The following is a 21,719-nucleotide window of genomic DNA, read 5'->3' as shown; positions in this document are numbered from 1 at the left end:
AACCGTTCAAACATCATCTGCAAACAACGCCGGCCACAGGGAGCCTCCGACATGTCTGCTGAAGAGGAGCTGTCAGGGTGCGCGGCGGAGGCGAGGCTCTCATCCTGGGGGGGGGGGGAGGGGAGCGTCTTTCAGAAGGGGTGCTGGGATCAATGTCTGAGATACAGCACAGGTGATCCCAACCCCCCCCCCCCCCCCCCACTCCTAGGAGACGGGAAATAGTATCACCTTCCTGCTATAACTACTGCGGGAAATCTCCCCATTGTGGGAGGGGCAGAGACACAAACTACTGCAGGAAATCTCCCCATTGTGGGAGGGGCAGAGACACAAACTACTGCAGGGAAATCTCCCCATTGTGGGAGGGGCAGAGACACAAACTACTGCAGGAAATCTCCCCATTGTGGGAGGGGCAGAGACACAAATTACTGCAGGAAATCTCCCCATTGTGGGAGGGGCAGAGACACAAACTACTGCAGGAAATGTCACCATTGTGGGAGGGGCAGAGACACAAACTACTGCAGGAAATCTCTCCATTGTGGGAGGGGCAGAGACACAAATTACTGCAGGAAATCTCCCCATTGTGGGAGGGGCAGAGACACAAACTACTGCAGGAAATGTCACCATTGTGGGAGGGGCAGAGACACAAACTACTGCAGGAAATGTCACCATTGTGGGAGGGGCAGAGACACAAACTACGGAGGGAAATCTCCCCATTGTGGGAGGGGCAGAGACACAAACTACTGCAGGAAATCTCCCCATTGTGGGAGGGGCAGAGACACAAACTACTGCGGGAAATCTCCCCATTGTGGGAGGGGCAGAGACACAAACTACTGCAGGAAATGTCACCATTGTGGGAGGGGCAGAGACACAAACTACTGCGGGAAATCTCGTCATTGTGGGAGGGGCAGAGACACAAACTACTGCAGGAAATCTCTCCATTGTGGGAGGGGCAGAGACACAAATTACTGCAGGAAATCTCCCCATTGTGGGAGGGGCAGAGACACAAACTACTGCAGGAAATGTCACCATTGTGGGAGGGGCAGAGACACAAACTACGGAGGGAAATCTCCCCATTGTGGGAGGGGCAGAGACACAAACTACTGCAGGAAATCTCCCCATTGTGGGAGGGGCAGAGACACAAACTACTGGAGGGAAATCTCCCCATTGTAGGAGGGGCAGAGACACAAACTACTGCAGGAAATGTCACCATTGTGGGAGGGGCAAAGACACAAACTACTGCAGGAAATCTCCTCATTGTGGGAGGGGCAGAGACACAAACTACTGCAGGAAATCTCTCCATTGTGGGAGGGGCAGAGACACAAACTACTGCAGGAAATCTCCTCATTGTGGGAGGGGCAGAGACGCAAACTACTGCGGGAAATCTCCTCATTGTGGGAGGGGCAGAGACACAAACTACGGAGGGAAATCTCCCTATTGTGGGAGGGGCAGAGACACAAACTACGGAGGGAAATGTCACCATTGTGGGAGGGGCAGAGACACAAACTACTGCAGGAAAAGTCACCATTGTGGGAGGGGCAGAGACACAAACTACGGAGGGAAATCTCCCCATTGTGGGAGGGGCAGAGACACAAACTACTGCAGGAAATCTCCCCATTGTGGGAGGGGCAGAGACACAAACTACTGCGGGAAATCTCCCCATTGTGGGAGGGGCAGAGACACAAACTACTGCAGGAAATGTCACCATTGTGGGAGGGGCAGAGACACAAACTACTGCGGGAAATCTCGTCATTGTGGGAGGGGCAGAGACGCAAACTACTGCGGGAAATCTCATCATTGTGGGAGGGGCAGAGACACAAACTACTGCGGGAAATCTCCTCATTGTGGGAGGGGCAGAGACACAAACTACTGGAGGGAAATCTCCAAATTGTGGGAGGGGCAGAGACACAAACTATTGTGGGAAATCTCATAATTGTGGGAGGGGCAGAGACACAATCTACTGCGGGAAATCTCATCATTGTGGGAGGGGCAGAGACACAATCTACTGCGGGAAATCTCATCATTGTGGGAGGGGCAGAGACACAAACTACTGCAGGGAAATCTCATCATTGTGGGAGGGGCAGAGACACAAACTACTGGAGGGAAATCTCATCATTGTGGGAGGGGCAGAGACACAATCTACTGCGGGAAATCTCATCATTGTGGGAGGGGCAGAGACACAAACTACTGCAGGGAAATCTCATCATTGTGGGAGGGGCAGAGACACAAACTACTGGAGGGAAATCTCATCATTGTGGGAGGGGCAGAGACACAAACTACTGCAGGGAAATCTCATCATTGTGGGAGGGGCAGAGACACAAACTACTGCAGGAAATCTCCGAATTGTGGGAGGGGCAGAGACACAAACTACCGGGGGGAAATCTCGCAGATGGCGAGATCTCATTCTCCTGTGTCTGCACACATGCAGGAATGTTTTCGGGCAGAAGGAATATTTAAGGACTGCAGTGAATGAGTAGAAGTCAGATGGATAAAGTCTCCTCTCGGATCGTGACTTGGATGCATCATACAGATTATGAATGCGTTTCGCCTCTTGTTGGTTAATCTTCAGCATGTTGTGTAGAGACGGCTGGTAATGCAGCCATAAGTGGCGCCCAGTCCTTGTGCCATCTGCTCCTCGCCTTGCTGATTATATAAGAGCGTTTACCTGCTAAATACTAAAAATATCCCAGCGATCGGAGGAGAGCGCCATTTCAGTGCTCACTGGACTAAATACGCCGGAGTCTCTCGGGTGGCTGAACCGGCTTTTATCCTCGTATACCTCAAAATGTAAACTTTCCACAGTCCTTATACATTTCCAGTTTTGCTAAGAGAACAGGCCAAGAGGCAAATGTGCAGCAGAGGCAAAACTAGAACCTTCAGGGCCTCGGTGCAAGAAACCAAGAAAAGTCCCCCTGACCCCCCCAGACCCCCGGGGTTCTGGGATGACATCCATGGACATCCTCCCAGAACCCTGCCTCCCACATGCCCTCTGGGGCGCATACAATCATAGATCACAGTAAAGGGCCAATCACAGTTGCCTTAACCATGTGATCATCTGATCACATGTAAGCAGACTTGCCGATTATCTGCAGTCCTTCCCTCCCCAACTGTGTCTGTGTGAGGAAAGGAGAGCCGTTAACTGGTAAGATTCTCAGTACATTGTTTACACCGATCATCAGTGCCCATCAGTGCAGCCTATCAATGCCCATCAGTGCGGCCTATCAGTGCTCATCAATGCCATCTATCAATGGCTATCAGTGCTGCCTATCAGTGCTCATCAATGCCATCTATCAATGGCTATCAATGCAGCCTATCAGTGCAGCCTATCGTTGCTCATCAATGCCGTCTATCAATTCCCATCAGTGCCACCTATCAGTGCTCATCAATGCAGCCTATTAGTGCTCATCATTGCTGCCTATCAATGCTCATCAATGCCACCTATCAGTGCTGCCTATCAGTGCTGCCTAGCAGTGCTCACCAATGCCACCTATCAGTGCCCATCAGTGCCACTTAGTGCTCATCAATGCCGCCTATCAGTGCTCATCAATGCAGCCTATCAGTGCTCATCAATGCCGCCTATCAGTCCCCATCAGTGCTTCCTATCAGTGCTCACCAATGCCGGCTATCAGTACCCTTCAGTGCTTCCTATCAGTGCTCACCAATGCCGCCTATAAGTGCCCATCAGTGCTTCCTATCAGTGCTCACCAATGCCGGCTATTAGTGCCCTTCAGTGCTGCCTATCTGTGCCACCTATCTGTGCTCATTAATCCAGCCTATCAGTGCCCATCATTTCCACCTATCAGTGCTCATCAATGCCGCCTATTAGTGCCGACTATCAGTGTTACCTGCTGTTGCTCATTAGTGCTGCCTATCAGTGCTCATTAATGCTGCCTATTAATGCTGCCCATCAGCGCCGATCAGTTCAGCCTATCAGTTCAGCCTATTAGTACCATCTATCAGTGCTGCATGATCAAATTCAGCTGCTTAGCTTCACATTTTCCATGTTGCGCATGCAGGAGGAGAGGTGCGGGTGGAGAAGTAGCAGATCGACTCTCTCCTCCCCCATCCGTGCAAGGGAGGAGGGAGGGGGAACTGTCATTGCAGGCTCTGGGCTGTATGAGAGCAATTCTCTCAGTTCAGAGCCCTGTGGCCAGCAACCCCCACTGGCCCCCCCGACAGTGGTGGAACACCAGGGCCCGGTTGCAAGTGCGACCTTTGTGACCCTGGTAGTTCCACCACTGATGTCCAGTCTGATCACTGAGGAAGAGAATCAGAATGAGTAAATATTGCATTTGATGGTTTGTGTAGCCTATCATTAAACGATAATTTAAATAAAATTAAACAAATGTATATATTTTGCAGTAAGCTCCCGAGCTGGGCACGTGCCGTGGTACCGAAAATCTTCTACGTGACAGAGAAGGCGTGGAACTATTATCCGTACACCATCACAGGTGAGGCGGAGATCCGTTTTCTCTGTGCCATTTATAGACTATTGTAATTATTCACTTCTTACATTGTCATCATCCTTCTTATATTTCCTTTTTCTTCTCTCTTTTCCATGTTGTGCCTCTGATGGGATCCGGGCATAGAGTATACGGTAAGCCTTCCTCTATTATATCCTTCTCTATATCCCCACCCCCACCTTCAGATGTCTGGAGTGATGGCTGCCATTGTTTATTAGGGTGTTTGGGTGACCCCACAGCAGCCTTTCTCAACCTCATTTTCAGATCTCAGGGAACCTCTCCTAAAAATTATTAAACCAGATACTGTAGTGAAAATTGTAATGTCTCTTTAAAACTAGTGGTCAGCTGTAGCTCCGCTTACATTGGTGATCAGTGAGAAGAATGTTCCTTACATTGGTGATCGGTGGGAAGAATGTCCCTTACATTGGTGATCAGTGGGAAGAATGTCCCTTACATTGGTGATCAGTGAGAAGAATGATCCTTACATTGGTGATCAGTGAGAAGAATGATCCTTACATTGGTGATCAGTGAGAAGAATGTTCCTTACATTGGTGATCAGTGAGAAGAATGTTCCTTACATTGGTGATCAGTGAGAAGAATGTTCCTTACATTGGTGATCAGTGAGAAGAATGTTCCTTACATTGGTGATCAGTGAGAAGAATGTTCCTTACATTGGTGATCGGTGAGAAGAATGTTCCTTACATTGGTGATCAGTGAGAAGAATGTCCCTTACATTGGTGATCAGTGAGAAGAATGTTCCTTACATTGGTGATCAGTGAGAAGAATGTTCCTTACATTGGTGATCAGTGAGAAGAATGTTCCTTACATTGGTGATCAGTGGGAAGAATGATCCTTACATTGGTGATCAGTGAGAAGAATGTTCCTTACATTGGTGATCAGTGAGAAGAATGTTCCTTACATTGGTGATCAGTGAGAAGAATGTTCCTTACATTGGTGATCAGTGGGAAGAATGTTCCTTACATTGGTGATCAGTGAGAAGAATGTTCCTTACATTGGTGATCAGTGAGAAGAATGTTCCTTACATTGGTGATCAGTGAGAAGAATGTTCCTTACATTGGTGGTCGGTGAGAAGAATGTTCCTTACATTGGTGATCAGTGGGAAGAATGTTCCTTACATTGGTGATCAGTGAGAAGAATGTTCCTTACATTGGTGATCAGTAGGAAGAATGTCCCTTACATTGGTGATCAGTGAGAAGAATGTTCCTTACATTGGTGATCAGTGGGAAGAATGTCCCTTACATTGGTGATCAGAGAGAAGAATGTTCCTTACATTGGTGATCAGTGGGAAGAATGTTCCTTACATTGGTGATCAGTGAGAAGAATGTCCCTTACATTGGTGATCAGTGAGAAGAATGTCCCTTACATTGGTGATCAGTGGGAAGAATGTTCCTTACATTGGTGATCAGTGAGAAGAATGTTCCTTACATTGGTGATAAGTGAGAAGAATGTTCCTTACATTGGTGATCAGTGAGAAGAATGTTCCTTACATTGGTGATCAGTGAGAAGAATGTTCCTTACATTGGTGATCAGTGGGAAGAATGTCCCTTACATTGGTGATCAGTGAGAAGAATGTCCCTTACATTGGTGGTCGGTGAGAAGAATGTTCCTTACATTGGTGATCAGTGGGAAGAATGTTCCTTACATTGGTGATCAGTGAGAAGAATGTTCCTTACATTGGTGATCAGTGAGAAGAATGTTCCTTACATTGGTGGTCGGTGAGAAGAATGTTCCTTACATTGGTGATCAGTGGGAAGAATGTTCCTTACATTGGTGATCAGTGGGAAGAATGTCCCTTACATTGGTGATCAGTGAGAAGAATGTTCCTTACATTGGTGATCAGTGAGAAGAATGTCCCTTACATTGGTGATCAGTGAGAAGAATGTTCCTTACATTGGTGATCAGTGGGAAGAATGTCCCTTACATTGGTGATCAGTGAGAAGAATGTTCCTTACATTGGTGATCAGTGGGAAGAATGTCCCTTACATTGGTGATCAGAGAGAAGAATGTTCCTTACATTGGTGATCAGTGGGAAGAATGTTCCTTACATTGGTGATCAGTGAGAAGAATGTCCCTTACATTGGTGATCAGTGAGAAGAATGTCCCTTACATTGGTGATCAGTGGGAAGAATGTTCCTTACATTGGTGATCAGTGAGAAGAATGTTCCTTACATTGGTGATAAGTGAGAAGAATGTTCCTTACATTGGTGATCAGTGAGAAGAATGTTCCTTACATTGGTGATCAGTGAGAAGAATGTTCCTTACATTGGTGATCAGTGAGAAGAATGTTCCTTACATTGGTGATCAGTGAGAAGAATGTTCCTTACATTTGTGATCAGTGGGAAGAATGTTCCTTACATTGGTGATCAGTGAGAAGAATGTTCCTTACATTGGTGATCAGTGGGAAGAATGTTCCTTACATTGGTGATCAGTGAGAAGAATGTTCCTTACATTGGTGATCAGTGGGAAGAATGTTCCTTACATTGGTGATTAGTGGGAAGAATGTTCCTTACATTGGTGATCAGTGAGAAGAATGTTCCTTACATTGGTGATCAGTGAGAAGAATGCTCCTTACATTGGTGATCAGTGAGAAGAATGTTCCTTACATTGGTGATCAGTGGGAAGAATGTTCCTTACATTGGTGATCAGTGAGAAGAATGTTCCTTACATTGGTGATCAGTGAGAAGAATGTTCCTTACATTGGTGATCAGTGAGAAGAATGTTCCTTACATTGGTGATCAGTGAGAAGAATGTTCCTTACATTGGTGATCAGTGAGAAGAATGTTCCTTACATTGGTGATAAGTGAGAAGAATGTTCCTTACATTGGTGATCAGTGAGAAGAATGTTCCTTACATTGGTGATCAGTGAGAAGAATGTTCCTTACATTTGTGATCAGTGGGAAGAATGTTCCTTACATTGGTGATCAGTGAGAAGAATGTTCCTTACATTGGTGATCAATGAGAAGAATGTTCCTTACATTGGTGATCAGTGAGAAGAATGTTCCTTACATTGGTGATCAGTGAGAAGAATGTTCCTTACATTGGTGATCAGTGAGAAGAATGATCCTTACATTGGTGATCAGTGAGAAGAATGTTCCTTACATTGGTGATCAGTGAGAAGAATGTTCCTTACATTGGTGATCAGTGGGAAGAATGTTCCTTACATTGGTGATCAGTGGGAAGAATGTTCCTTACATTGGTGATCAGTGAGAAGAATGTTCCTTACATTGGTGATCAGTGGGAAGAATGTTCCTTACATTGGTGATCAGTGGGAAGAATGTTCCTTACATTGGTGATCAGTGGGAAGAATGTTCCTTACATTGGTGATCAGTGAGAAGAATGTTCCTTACATTGGTGATCAGTGGGAAGAATGTTCCTTACATTGCACAAGGAGTGGGAGCAGACGGTGGTCTTTAGTACAGGAACTCTCACACTGGATTACAGTTCTGTAAGAAGTACACAAAGCACGCCGAGATTCAGGCAGAAGTCACATGACCAATGGGTAGAGATAATGTTCACGTATCCCGGAGTTCAGCTTTAAGAAACACAGATGCCGCCACTAAGGTAGACATGAGGGTGAAGACTCTGTTTCCAGGCAACGGCAGAAATTTATATATTATATACTTTTTACATCTCGTGTTATGACGTCTTGGAAGGCCCTAAAAATAACGATTGACGCGACCCCTCTAAATCTGGAGCCGGGGAGAAGAGGCGGCAGATATGTCATGTAAATCCGCGGCGGACAGATTTCACATGGCTCGGATCACCGGTGGCGGGGGGTGACATAATCTGCGGATGTCGGAAGGGGTCTTAGAGGGTATTTAATGAGAACGCGGCCTCACAAGACGCTTTAAGGTGAAGAATGATGGCGGGGGGGGGGGGCAGCGACTCCTAAAAATAAAAATAAACCTTATAAATTTTTTATGTTTTCAAGAATTGATTGAGATTCTTCAATTCCAGAGAAGTGTACAGAAGAATCGTCACTCGGCACGGCATTTGCTCCGGCGGAGGAATATTAGAAGTTTTTCTTACCTTGTAAAGTGAAGCTGAGGGACAAAGCCAGTCCAGCTTCACCTGACTCGGCGATAGCACAGGGCTAGGTTCAGGATTTGCCCCGCCAGCGCTGACCTGAGCCCCCTGGAATGTCGCCTCCCCCTCCTGGTGGTTAATGGGCACATCGCCCTCCTATTCCCACAGTGCATTGCTCATGGCCTGTGAAAAAATGTGTAGCGCTACATTGCAATAAAAAAATACCACAGTGTAAACATAAACCCAGGGGCGGACTGACCATTCGGGCTCTCGGGCACTGCCCGAGGGCCCCATGCCACTAAGGGGCCCCATCAGGGTTGCCAGCCTCAATAAAACCAGGGGCAGTATGTAAAAATCTGTGTTTTTAAAAAAAAATCCCAAGATTATAGCTGCCCCACCTCTCCAGTACCTTTTTCAGTGTGTGTATACTGTGTGTGTATATTGTGTGTATATTGTGTGTCTGTGTGTCTATACTGTATGTATGTGTGTGTGTATACTGTGTGGCCCCATAAACTCCTATTGCCCGGGGGCCCCATAACCTTCTCCTATTGCCTGGGGGCCCCATAACCTTCTCCTATTGCCTGGGGGCCCCATAACCTTCTCCTATTGCTCGGGGGCCCCATAACCTTCTCCTATTGCCCGGGGGCCCCATAATCTTCTCCTATTGCCCGGGGGCCACATAATTGTGTGTGTATACTGTGTGTATATTGTGTGTCTGTGTGTCTATACTGTATGTATGTGTGTGTGTATACTGTGTGGCCCCATAAACTCCTATTGCCTGGGGGCCCCATAACCTCCTATTGCCCGGGGGCCCCATAACCTTCTCCTATTGCCCGGGGGCCCCATAATCTTCTCCTATTGGCCGGGGGCCCCATAATTGTGTGTGTATACTGTGTGTATATTGTGTGTCTGTGTGTCTATACTGTATGTATGTGTGTGTGTATACTGTGTGGCCCCATAAACTCCTATTGCCTGGGGGCCCCATAACCTTCTCCTATTGCCTGGGGGCCCCATAACCTTCTCCTATTGCCCGGGGGCCCCATAACCTTCTCCTATTGCCCGGGGGCCCCATAATCTTCTCCTATTGCCCGGGGGCCCCATAATTGTGTGTGTATACTGTGTGTGTATATTGTGTGTATATTGTGTGTCTGTGTGTCTATACTGTATGTATGTGTGTGTGTATACTGTGTGGCCCCATAAACTCCTATTGCTCGGGGGCCCCATAACCGTCTCCTATTGCCTGGGGGCCCCATAACCTTCTCCTATTGCCTGGGGGGCCCATAACCTTCTCCTATTGCCCGGGGGCCCCATAATCTTCTCCTATTGCCCGGGGGCCCCATAATCTTCTCCTATTGCCCGGGGGCCCCATAATTGTGTGTGTATACTGTGTGTGTATATTGTGTGTCTGTGTGTCTATACTGTATGTGTGTGTGTGTGTATACTGTGTGGCCCCATAAACTCCTATTGCCCGGGGGCCCCATAACCTTCTCCTATTGCCTGGGGGCCCCATAACCTTCTCCTATTGCCCGGGGGCCCCATAATCTTCTCCTATTGCCCGGAGGCCCCATAATCTTCTCCTATTGCCTGGGGGCCCCATAATCTTCTCCTATTGCCTGGGGGCCCCATGAGTTGTCAGTCTGCCCCTGCATAGACCCAATATAGCTCTTACATATAGTGACACAATATAAACATGAACCTTACGATCACGAAGTATAAAACAATATTCAATAATCAAAAACGAAAAAAATCACCAGAACAAAGTGAATGTCTATACAATGGATCTATCAGATAAGTCCAAAAAGTCTTTTAATGTACATTTCTGAAGACGCCACAATGTTATTCAAATCCACGTAACTTCATAAAAATACGTGGATAGATGAAAGAAGTCATAACGTGCGTGAATAAGTGTAGAGATTCAACCCCAAGTGAAGTTCTTTCAAAGCAAGAGGGCACCACCACCACCGTGATAGGGAGGGTGACTTACCAGATCATTTGGACCTGGCGGGGCTTACACCACCCAAGTCGAACGAACTTTGTCAATTGGATGAATCCGGTAAGTATATTCGTATCCCGGAACCTTCAATAGCTGGCGCCATACACTTCCCAGAGGTCAAATGAGGGGCAAACGTTTGGACTTTCACAGGTAAACCATGAAAGTAAAAAAAAAACTCACATAGCGTGACCCCCGTTTTTAAAATTCTTTTTAATATAAAAAGTAGGTTACTCACATTTCCAAAGGTGTAAATAGCATATAAATTGGCAGTAAAGCGATTTCTGTTAGTAGGTCCACCCAACGCGTTTCAACTCACACAGTCGTCATCATGGCCTAAAAGGCCTAAGTGTGATGCCACATGTTGGGGGGAGGGGCCTTTGGCTATGCAAATGCTGACTTGGAGGAAGCCGATCTGAACGTAGAAGGTTTGGAAAAACTGTGAGAGGTGATGGTGGAGCGAAAAAGTATGTTATGACCACTGCTGCTGTTTTGCCTGATTATCTATTCTGCCAAGTGAATCTATATTTTGCATGCAGGGAAAAGCAACAGGTTGACTTTAGTCCCCCCCCCCGCCCCCCCAATCACCGTTCCTTCACTTCTTGATGCTGAGAACAGGAGAAGCTGCCATGTGTAAGCTCAGAGTCACTAATGTCAGAGCTTCCATGGGGGAGGGGGGCTCCAGCCTTCCCACCCTGTGATTGGGTCAGTGCTGTCACATGGAGGGAGTCATAGGCTCCTCCCTAACAGGGACTGACCGCTAATTCTCCCATTCTCAGCAGCTGAACGGCATGGTGGGGGAGCAATGAGACCTGCCTGACAAAGCACAAAGTCCACAACTCGATAGATTCATAGATAGATAAATAGATTTATAGATAGAGGAGAGATTAATTGATGGATAGCGAGATAGAAACTATGAATAGAGAGATACAGTAAAGATAGACTGTAGATTGATAGATAATATGAATACATAGAAACAATTGATAAACTTAGATGGGTTGATAGATTGGTAGATATTTATAAATCGATAGATCGATTGATAGATTCATAGATAGACAGATTGATAGGAGATTAATAGATGGATAGATAGAGAGATAAAAAATAAAAAAAAGATAGATACTATGAATAGAGATACAGTAAAGATTGTAGCTTGGTAGATAGAAAGAAATAGTATAGATAGATAAAAAAAAGATAGATAATATTAGAAGACAGATACAGTAGATAAAGATAGATGGATAGACAGACAGATAATAGGAATAGATAGATACAGAAGATAAAGATAGATGGGTAGATAGATTGGTAGATAGATATTTATAAATCGATAGATCGATTCATAGATAGATTGATAGGAGATTAATAGATAGATAGACATATTAAATAAACAGATAGATAGATACTATGAATAGAGATACAGTGAAGATAGATTGTAGATTGATAGATAGATAAAAAAAAAATTATAGATAATATGAATAGATATAGTAGATAAAGTTAGATGGGTAGATAGATATTTATAAATCGATTCATAGATAGATTGATAAGATATTAATAGATAGATTGATAGATAGATACTATAGCTAGAGATACAGTAAAGATTGCAGATTGATAGATAGATAATATGAATATATAGATACAGTAGATAAAGGTAGATGGGTAGATAGATTGATAGATAGATAGATCGATACATAGTCACATGGGGTTATCTGTGGGTTGGAGGAGGGTATGTTTTGAAGGCAGCCATTGTTCTGTGCAGTGATGACAATGAATAGTGAGGCCATGAAATGGGGGGTGGGGTGGGGGGTAATTTTGCCACTTCCGTCTACAATGGATAAAAGTTAATTACCACCTCCTGGAAGTTATAACAGCCGAGATAATTAATCTGAATGACCCTTAACGATGCCACATGGCCGGGTAATGTTCCTGGTCAGATATATAAATGTCTTTGGTGGAAGTAATTGATTTCCAGCCTATGAGGCCAGAGAACACCACATGGCGTGAGGGCCTATTAATATCTTAAAGTACAACTCCACCCACAAATCAATATTCACTTCTAGGAACTCTACAATATACATTTATTGATGTCAAAGATTGTCAAATTGTGTAAGTGGGAGGGTACATTACCTTAGCATGGCAGCGGGCACCAAGCAGTGGCCTGCCTATGTACATGGATCTCAGAGGTCTCCTTTCATACAGTCTTCTCTCCCACCCTCCTACCTAATATAGGGATTACAGTCTTCTCTCCCACCCTCCTACCTAATATAGGGATTACAGTCTTCTCTCCCACCCTCCTACCTAATATAAGGATTACAGTCTTCTCTCCCACCCTCCTACCTAATATAAGGATTACAGTCTTCTCTCCCACCCTCCTATCTAATATAAGGATTACAGTCTTCTCTCCCACCCTCCTACCTAATATAGGGATTACAGTCTTCTCTCCCACCCTCCTACCTAATATAGGGATTACAGTCTTCTCTCCCACCCTCCTACCTAATATAGGGATTGTGTGATACAGCCGTGTGCTAATCTCTGCATTTTATTCCCTTACAGTGTTCATTTCTTCCTAAATTCTCCATCCATATCGAGACAAAATATGAAGATAACCAAGGATCCAATGACAGTGTGAGTGCTCAGACTCTTCTATAGCTCTGACATATACCGCAGTGCTGTACAGAGAACACCGAGCCAGTCACATCAGGTTCTGTACCAGAGGAGCTTACACTCTAATGTCCCCTCCTCCACAGTCACACACTATTATTATTATTATTATTATTATTATTATACATTTATATAGCTCTGACATATACTGCAGTGCTGTACAGAGAACACTGAGCCACTCGCATCAGTCTCTGTACCAGAGGAGCTTACACTCTAATGTCCCCTCCCCCACAGTCACACACTATTATTATTATTATACATTTATATAGCTCTGACATATACTGCGGTGTTGTAAAGAGAACACTGAGCCCATCACATCAGTCTCTGTACAGAGGAGCTTACACTCTAATGTCCCCTCCCCCACAGTCACACACTATTATTATTATACATTTATATATCTCTGACATATACCGCAGTGCTGTACAGAGAACACCGAGCCAGTCACATCAGGTTCTGTACCAGAGTAGCTTACACTCTAATGCCCCCTCCCCCCACAGTCACACACTATTATTATTATTATACATTTATATAGCTCTGACATATACCGCAGTGCTGTACAGAGAACACTGAGCCAATCACATCAGTCTCTGTACCAGAGGAGCTTACACTCTAATGCCCCTCCCCCCACAGTCACACACTATTATTATTATTATTATTATACATTTATATAGCTCTGACATATACCGCAGTGTTGTAAAGAGAACACTGAGCCAATCACATCAGTCTGTGTACAAGAGGAGCTTACACTCTAATGTCCCCTCCCCCACAGTCACACTATTATTGTTATATATTTGTATAGCTCTCACATATACCGCAGTGCTGTACAGAGAACACTGAGCCAGTCACATCACTGTAGCAGAGGAGCTTACACTCTAATGCCCCCCCACATTCACACACTATTATTGTACATTTATATAGCGGGTGGTTGGGGCTCTGGGTGTTCTTTTCCCTTTCCTTGCGGAGAACCGTGGTTGTCCAAGAGTGGCGTATGGTGGGGTGGAGGAGACGGTGGATGATTTCTTGCTTCAGTGTCCCTTCAATACTGAAGTCTATAAGCGGGTGGGTGGGGCTCTGGGTATCCCTTTCCTTTCCTGCTTGATTTAGGCAGAGGGATTATAGGGGGCTTTTCAAAGTCACTGGGATTTTGATTTTGAGACACTTTTTCTAGTTAGCTTAGTTGTCCGTTACTTCACGTGGAATGCACGGTGTCGGGTCTCCATTCGGAAAAAAAGTCCTTCCTGTCAAGGTGGTGGTTCACGACATTCTGGGTAAGGTAGGGAAGATTCGGGGTCTTGAGAAGGACAGGTGGTGGCCTCGGGGGGGCCTCGACAAAGGCGTGGAGGAATGTCAGGTCCCTGTAGCTGCTGTCTGTCAGTCTCTGGGTGTGCGGCTTTTCTTTCTGTCCTTTCAAGTCCCTTTTATTTTTTTTTTTATATATATAAGATTGTATTTTTTGAAAAAAAGACTGCATGCATGGCTTACATGTGTAATGGTTTCTTACACACGTTAGGGCTTTGTTTAGGTTGGTATATTTAGTTTTCTTTATGTTTCTTCTATGCTGATGTAAGCTATTTTTGTTTATATATATTTTTATTTATTTTGTATATATGTAAGTATGTTTTTATTATATTTGTAAGATTTTTAATAAACAAAAATTCACACCCGAATGTCCCCTAGCCCACAGTCCCACACTATAATTATTATACATTTATATAGCGGGTGGGGGTGGGGCTCTGGGTGTCCCTTTCCTTTTCCCTTTCCCTGCGGAGAACCGTGGTTGCCCAAGATTGGAGTGTGGTGGGGTGGAGGAGGCGGTGGATCATTTCTTGCTTCAGTGCCCCATTCAATATAGAATATAGTCTATAAGCGGGTGGGTGAGGCCCTGGCTATCTCTATCCTTTCCCGCTTGATTTACACAGAGGGGTCATACGGGGCCTTTCAAACTCACTGGGATTTTGATTTTCGAGACCCTTTTTTCTAGTTAGCCTAGAATGCACAGGGTTAGGTCGAGGTGGTGGTGCACGACATTGTGGGTGAAGTTGGGAAGGTTCGGGGTCTTGAGAAGGACAGGTGGCGGTCGGGGGGGGGGGGCTGGACAAAGGCGTGGAGGAATGTCAGGTCCCCGTAGATGCTGTCTGTCAGTCTCTGGGTGTTCAGCTTTTCTTTCTGTCTTTTCACATCCCCTGGATTTTTATAAGATCAGGTTTTTAGGTTTGTTTTGCATCATTTTGTTATTTTTTGCTAGTAAGTAATACAATTATGTTTCTTTGTTTATAGTTCTATTTATGCTTTTTGGAAAAAAAGACGTTTGCTTTGTTGTTATCTGCTGATGTATGTTTTTTGTTTTTGTTTATTTATGTATATATATATATATATATTTGTATGCTTGCAATATTTTTAATAAACAAAAACATACACTCCTTACACAGCTCCAGCTATAACTGGCAGGTCACTGAGTTCCTCAGAAAATTAAATCGCAGATCAATTTTCACATTTCTGTTTTATTTTTCGTGGATTGATTTATATAATTCTGTATGAAAAAGATCCGTCCCTTTGTGTTTAGTGTTATTAAATTAACCCTTGCAGTGCTGCACCTGTTCAGTGCCATTGTCGGGGGGGAAAACAGCACCATTGAGGAGCACTGAGCCCTGTATGTACCGCCCGGCATACGGTCTCCACCCCCCCCCCCCCTCATCTATAACACAAGCTGACAGTCATTAAAGTGGTTGTGAACCCTCAGGGAAAAAATACACTGCAAGACAAAGGCATAATGAGCTAGTATGCATACTAGCTCATTATGAATTACTTACCTGAGATCGAAGGTCCTCCTCATACCCCGCTCCGGCTGGTGACATCGCTCCTGGCTCCTGGAATCACTCCCGCGGCTCCGGCGGTGTGATTGGCCGGAGCCACGATGACGTCACTCCTGTGCGTGCGCGCGGGAGCCACCGGTAACGGCACACACACTGAACCAACGGCACACACTGCCATTGCTTCAGTGCGCATGTGTCGATGACGTGGGCACATGCAGATACAGGGGATATCTCCTAATCCAGGTTTAGGAGATATCCGGGGTAGCTACAGGTAAGCCTTGTTATAGGCCTTATTGTAAACTTGCCTGTAGCAGAAAGTGGTTGTAAAGGGTTTACATTCACTTTAATAGCCTTTCCCTCCGCTTCATAAAAACCTCACTTCTGCAAGTGTACAGTGAGAGCGCCGGGCTACGGGATGAACACTCCGCCACCTTGTGACCAGTGCTGGAATTGTAGGAGAAATCACCCTGTATGTCCTCTAGGAATCAGGATCACAGTGTTGTTGGGATTACCGAAACATTGTAGTTATCAAATTCAAACTATGAAGTCTGCATGAATGTAGTTCTGTCACAATATACAGCGACAGTATCATTTTTCAGAAAGGCTCCACCTTTTAGCATTAAAAAGCTATCCTTGAGCTCCATTCAGTGACTTTGCCTAGGCAGAGGTAATGTCATCAGTATGCTGCAGGTAGGAGGAAGCATTTCCTCAGTCTCCTTAGTATTGCAGCATAACACAATGCACACTGTAGAAGTTGGAGTATAATAACACCTGGTATCCATGTCAGTGAGTGAAACAATAACCCCCAGCATTGGTATCTGTGACAGTAATAATAACTCCCAGCATTGGTGTCCGTAAGTGCAATAATAACACATGGCCTTTGTCAGTGACAGTAATAATCCCCAGTATTGGTATTAGTGCAATAATAACCCCCAGCATTGGTGTCAGTGACAGTAATAATAACCCCCAGCATTGGTGTCAGTGAGTGCAATAATACCATCCAGCATTGGTGTCAGTGACAGTAATAATAACCCCCAGCATTGGTGTCAGTGACAGTAATAATAACCCCCAGCATTGTTGTCAGTGAGTGCAATAATACCATCCAGCATTGGTGTCAGTGACAGTTATAATAACCCCCAGCGCTGGTGTCAGTGAGTGCAATAATAACACCCAGCTTTTGTCAGTGACAGTAATAATCCCCAGCATTGGTATTGGTGAAATTATAAGCCCCAGCATTGGTGTCAGTGAGTGCAATAATAACCCCCAGCATTGGTGTCAGTGAGTGCAATAATAACCCCCCCGCATTGGTGTCAGTGAGTGTAATAATAACCCCCAGCATTGGCGTCAGTGAGTGCAATAATAACCCCCAGCATTGGTATCAGTGACAGTAATAATAACCCCCCAGCATTGGTGTCAGTGACAGTAATAATAACCCCCCAGCATTGGTGTCAGTGACAGTAATAATAACCCCCAGCATTGGTGTCAGTGAGTGCAATAATAACCACCCACGCATTGGTGTCAGTGAGTGCAATAATAACCCCCAGCATTGGCGTCAGTGAGTGCAATAATAACCCCCAGCATTGGTGTCAGTGACAGTAATAATAACCCCCAGCATTGGTGTCAGTGAGTGCAATAATAACCACCCACGCATTGGTGTCAGTGAGTGCAATAATAACCCCCAGCATTGGCGTCAGTGAGTGCAATAATAACCCCCAGCATTGGTGTCAGTAACAGTAATAATAACCCCCAGCATTGGTGTCAGTGACAGTAATAATAACCCCCAGCATTGGTGTCAGTGACAGTAATAATAACCCCCCGCATTGGCATCAGTGAGTGCAATAATAACCCCCAAGCATTGGTGTCAGTGACACCCACACAGAGGGGTGCACGGTTCTTGGATGGGGGGGGCCATGGATGGCCGGGTGGTGGGGAGAGGACAGTGCCGGGACTGAGTTGACTTTTCGAGGGACTAGGTCCGACAGACTTTCGACGGAGTTCTGACAGAGTTCTGACGGACTTTCCGAATGAATGGACTTGGCCACACACAATCACACCAAAGTCCGACGGATTCGACCGTGATGACGTACGACTGGACTAGAATAAGCCAGTAGCCAATAGCTGCCCTCACGACGGTTTTTGTCCGTCAGACCAGCATACACACGAGCGGATTTCTCGGTAGGAACTGGGTCTGGCGGAGTTCCGGCAGAAAAATTTGAAACATGTTCCATTTCTAAAGTCTGTCAGATTTTTGCAAATCAAAAGTCCGCTGCAGCCCCCACACGATCGGATGGTATGCCGGAATTGTTTAGTCGGACCTTTGATGTTGAAAAGTCCGGTCGTGTGTACGCGGCATAATAATAACCCCCCACATTGGTGTCAGTGACAGTAATAATAACCCCCAGCATTGGTGTCAGTGACAGTAATAATAACCCCCAGCATTGGTGTCAGTGACAGTAATAATAACCCCCAGCATTGGTGTCAGTGACAGTAATAATAACCCCCAGCATTAGTGTCAGTGACAGTAATAATAACCCCCCGCATTAGTGTCAGTGACAGTAATAATAACCCCCCGCATTGGTGTCAGTGACAGTAATAATAACCCCCAGCATTAGTGTCAGTGAACACAAAAATAACACCCAACCTTGGTGTCAGGAGATGCAATGGAGCTTTAGCCTTTTCTTCAGCTCCTTGTGATTGGCTGTTGAATCTTTCCCCCGTGCAGCATCCTCAAAAAATATTCCCAGCCACTTTCCTACAGATCAGATTAGATTGTAAGCTCTTCAGGCCTCACTGCTGTAGCAGCCTAATCGCTGTGCTCTGTTCATTGCAGATATTTGATCTTGAAGTGAAGGACTTGGAGAGGGAAGTGTGTTTTATCGACATCGCCTATGATGATATCTCCGAGAGGTATTACAAGGAGTCTGAGGTAAGGGGCCCCTCGGGGGCAGAAATGTAGAACTGAACAAGAATACACTGTGATTGGCTGCCATGTGACCCTCCCACAGGGGGGCCTAGAGGTCGAAATTGTAGGATTTGGTCTAATAGGAAGTATTGACTTCACTTAGAGATATTTATAAAGGTGCAAAATGTGGGAATAATGGAGCAAAATCTGTTTTTCAGATATTTATCATTTCTTATACAGAAAAGATTATTAGAGCCTCCCTAAACCTGGAGTAATGTCTTATGTTCTATGGAGGGAGGCTGAGCCATCTCAAACCCGGAGTAATATTTTATCTTTTATGGAGGGAGGCCGAGACCCCCTAAACCTGAAGTAGTGTCTTATGTTCTATAGAGGGAGCCTGAGACCCCCTAAACCCGGAGTAATGTTTTATATTCTATGAAGGGAGGCTGAGACCCCCTAAACCTGGAATAATGTTTTATGTCCTATGGAGGGAGGCTGTGATCCACTAAACCTCAAGTAGTGTCTTATGCTCTATGGAGGGAGGCTGAGACACATTAAACCCGGAATAATGTTTTATGTCCTATGGAGGGAGGCTGAGACCCCCTAAACCCGGAGTGATGTTTTATATTCTATGGAGGGAGGCTGAGACCCCCTAAACCTGAAGTAGTGTCTTATGTTCTATAGAGGGAGCCTGAGACCCCCTAAACCCTGAGTAATGTTTTATATTCTATGGAGGGAGGCTGAGACCCACTAAACTCTGAGTAATGTTTTATATTCTATCAAGGGAGGCTGAGACCCCCTAAACCTGGAATAATGTTTTATGTCCTATGGAGGGAGGCTGAGATCCACTAAACCTCATGGAGGGAGGCTGAGACACATTAAACCCGGAATAATGTTTTATGTCCTATGGAGGGAGGCTGAGACCCCCTAAACCCGGAGTAATGTTTTATATTCTATGGAGGGAGGCTGAGACCCCCTAAACCTGAAGTAGTGTCTTATGTTCTATAGAGGGAGCCTGAGACCCCCTAAACCCTGAGTAATGTTTTATATTCTATAGAGGGAGGCTGAGACCCCCTAAACCCTGAGTAATGTTTTATATTCTATGGAGGGAGCCTGAGACCCCCTAAACCTGGAATAATGTTTTATGTCCTATGGAGGGAGGCTGAGACCCCCTAAACCTGGAATAATGTTTTATGTCCTATGGAGGGAGGCTGAGATCCACTAAACCTCAAGTAGTGTCTTATGTTCTATGGAGGGAGGCTGAGCCCCCCCTAAACCCTGAGTAATGTTTTATATTCTATGGAGGGAGGCTGAGACCCCCTAAACCTGGAATAATGTTTTATGTCCTATGGAGGGAGGCTGAGACCCCCTAAACCTGGAATAATGTTTTATGTCCTATGGAGGGAGGCTGAGATCCACTAAACCTCAAGTAGTGTCTTATATTCTATGGAGGGAGGCTGAGCCCCCCCTAAACCCTGAGTAATGTTTTATATTCTATGGAGGGAGGCTGAGACCCTCTAAACCCTGAGTAATGTTTTATATTCCATGGAGGGAGGCTGAGACCCCCTAAACCCTGAGTAATGTTTTATATTCCATGGAGGGAGGCTGAGGCCCCCTAAACCCTGAGTAATGTTTTATATTCTATAGAGGGAGGCTGAGATCCCCTAAACCCTGAGTAATGTTTTATATTCTATGGAGGGAGGCTGAGACCCCCTAAACCCTGAGTAATGTTTTATGTTCTATGGAAGGAGGCTGAGACACATTAAACCCGGAATAATGTTTTATGTCCTATGGAGGGAGGCTGAGATCCACTAAACCTCAAGTAGTGTCTTATGCTCTATGGAGAGAGGCTGAGACCCACTAAACCCTGGGGTAATGTGTTATGGAGGGAGGATGTACTTGTCGAAGACTGAAGGGAAGGCTGGAGGTCATATGCAATAATGACACAAGTAATGAAGCCTAAGGACCACCGATATATACGAGATTGTGTGTGTTCCTTGGGTAGAAGGATAATTACAGGATCTCAGAAAGTAAGATTTTGCTGTGTGAGGGTTGGAATTTCCATACACGGGGAGCACATGTGTTGTATAATGGAGGTACCCGGCCGAGCGCACATAATCGGGTTATCCTCGCTGTGAACGGTGACTGAGCTCACAAAGGTGAAACCCATCTGCTGTAAATTCAATGAGTTACACGCCACCGGAGAGGCAGCCGGGGGCAGACACACACACAGAGGGGTGCACGGTTCTTGGATGGGGGGGGAACATGGATGGCCGGGTGGTGGGGAGCGGACAGTGCCGGGACTGAGTTGACTATTAAAATAAACCACATGGAAGCCTCAGTGAGTTTGATTCATTAATAATTAATGGTTGGGAGACGATTTTAGAGTTGCAGAGGAGATCTAGTGCTGGAATTGTTGCCGTTGCGCTGTTTGCTGCGATACCTCACATGTGGGGTGTGAACGCTGTTTACATATGCGGGTGCGACCCAAGTACGCGTTCGCTTCTAAATGCGAGCAGGAGGGGACGGGGGGCGCTTAAAAAACATTTTCATTATATTATCATTTTTTTTATTTTTATTTTTTATACTGTGCCTTTAATTTATTTCTTTCATCACTTTTATTCCTATCACAAGAATTATGATAGTAAATAAGGCATGACAGCCCCTCCTTATGGAGACATCTGGGGTCTATCAGACCCCAGATCTCTCCTCTACCCTGGAAAGCACGAGATAAAAAACAAAAAAAAACCAAAAAAACACTGATCTCTGCTTTCTAGAGAAAAAAAGCAGTGTTTACTGCCGAAGCCGGAGGAGACGTCATGAAGTCACTTCTGGACTTCCAGGATCATAGAGAT

The 21,719-nt window shown here is 45.3% G+C and overlaps 1 protein-coding gene across 1 annotated transcript in view; it reads left to right on the top strand.

The window, feature by feature from the left end:
- The window catches only part of PITPNC1 (phosphatidylinositol transfer protein cytoplasmic 1), a 196,492-nt gene that overhangs the window by 139,100 nt on the left and 35,673 nt on the right, over positions 1-21,719 (top strand). The window contains exons 3-6 of the mRNA XM_077460645.1: positions 4,360-4,448; positions 4,587-4,594; positions 13,042-13,113; positions 18,793-18,888. Of these exons, the coding sequence (XP_077316771.1) occupies positions 4,360-4,448; positions 4,587-4,594; positions 13,042-13,113; positions 18,793-18,888 (265 nt within the window). The remainder of the gene's footprint in view (positions 1-4,359; positions 4,449-4,586; positions 4,595-13,041; positions 13,114-18,792; positions 18,889-21,719) is intronic.

The sequence above is a fragment of the Lithobates pipiens genome, unplaced genomic scaffold, assembly GCF_037356315.1.
Source record: "Lithobates pipiens isolate NorthernLeopardFrog02 unplaced genomic scaffold, aLitPip1_a1.2 Scaffold_28, whole genome shotgun sequence".
In the NCBI taxonomy this organism is placed as follows: Eukaryota; Metazoa; Chordata; class Amphibia; order Anura; family Ranidae; genus Lithobates; species Lithobates pipiens.
Note: the sequence above shows the minus strand (reverse complement) of the source record. Positions and strands in the feature narration are given on the sequence as shown.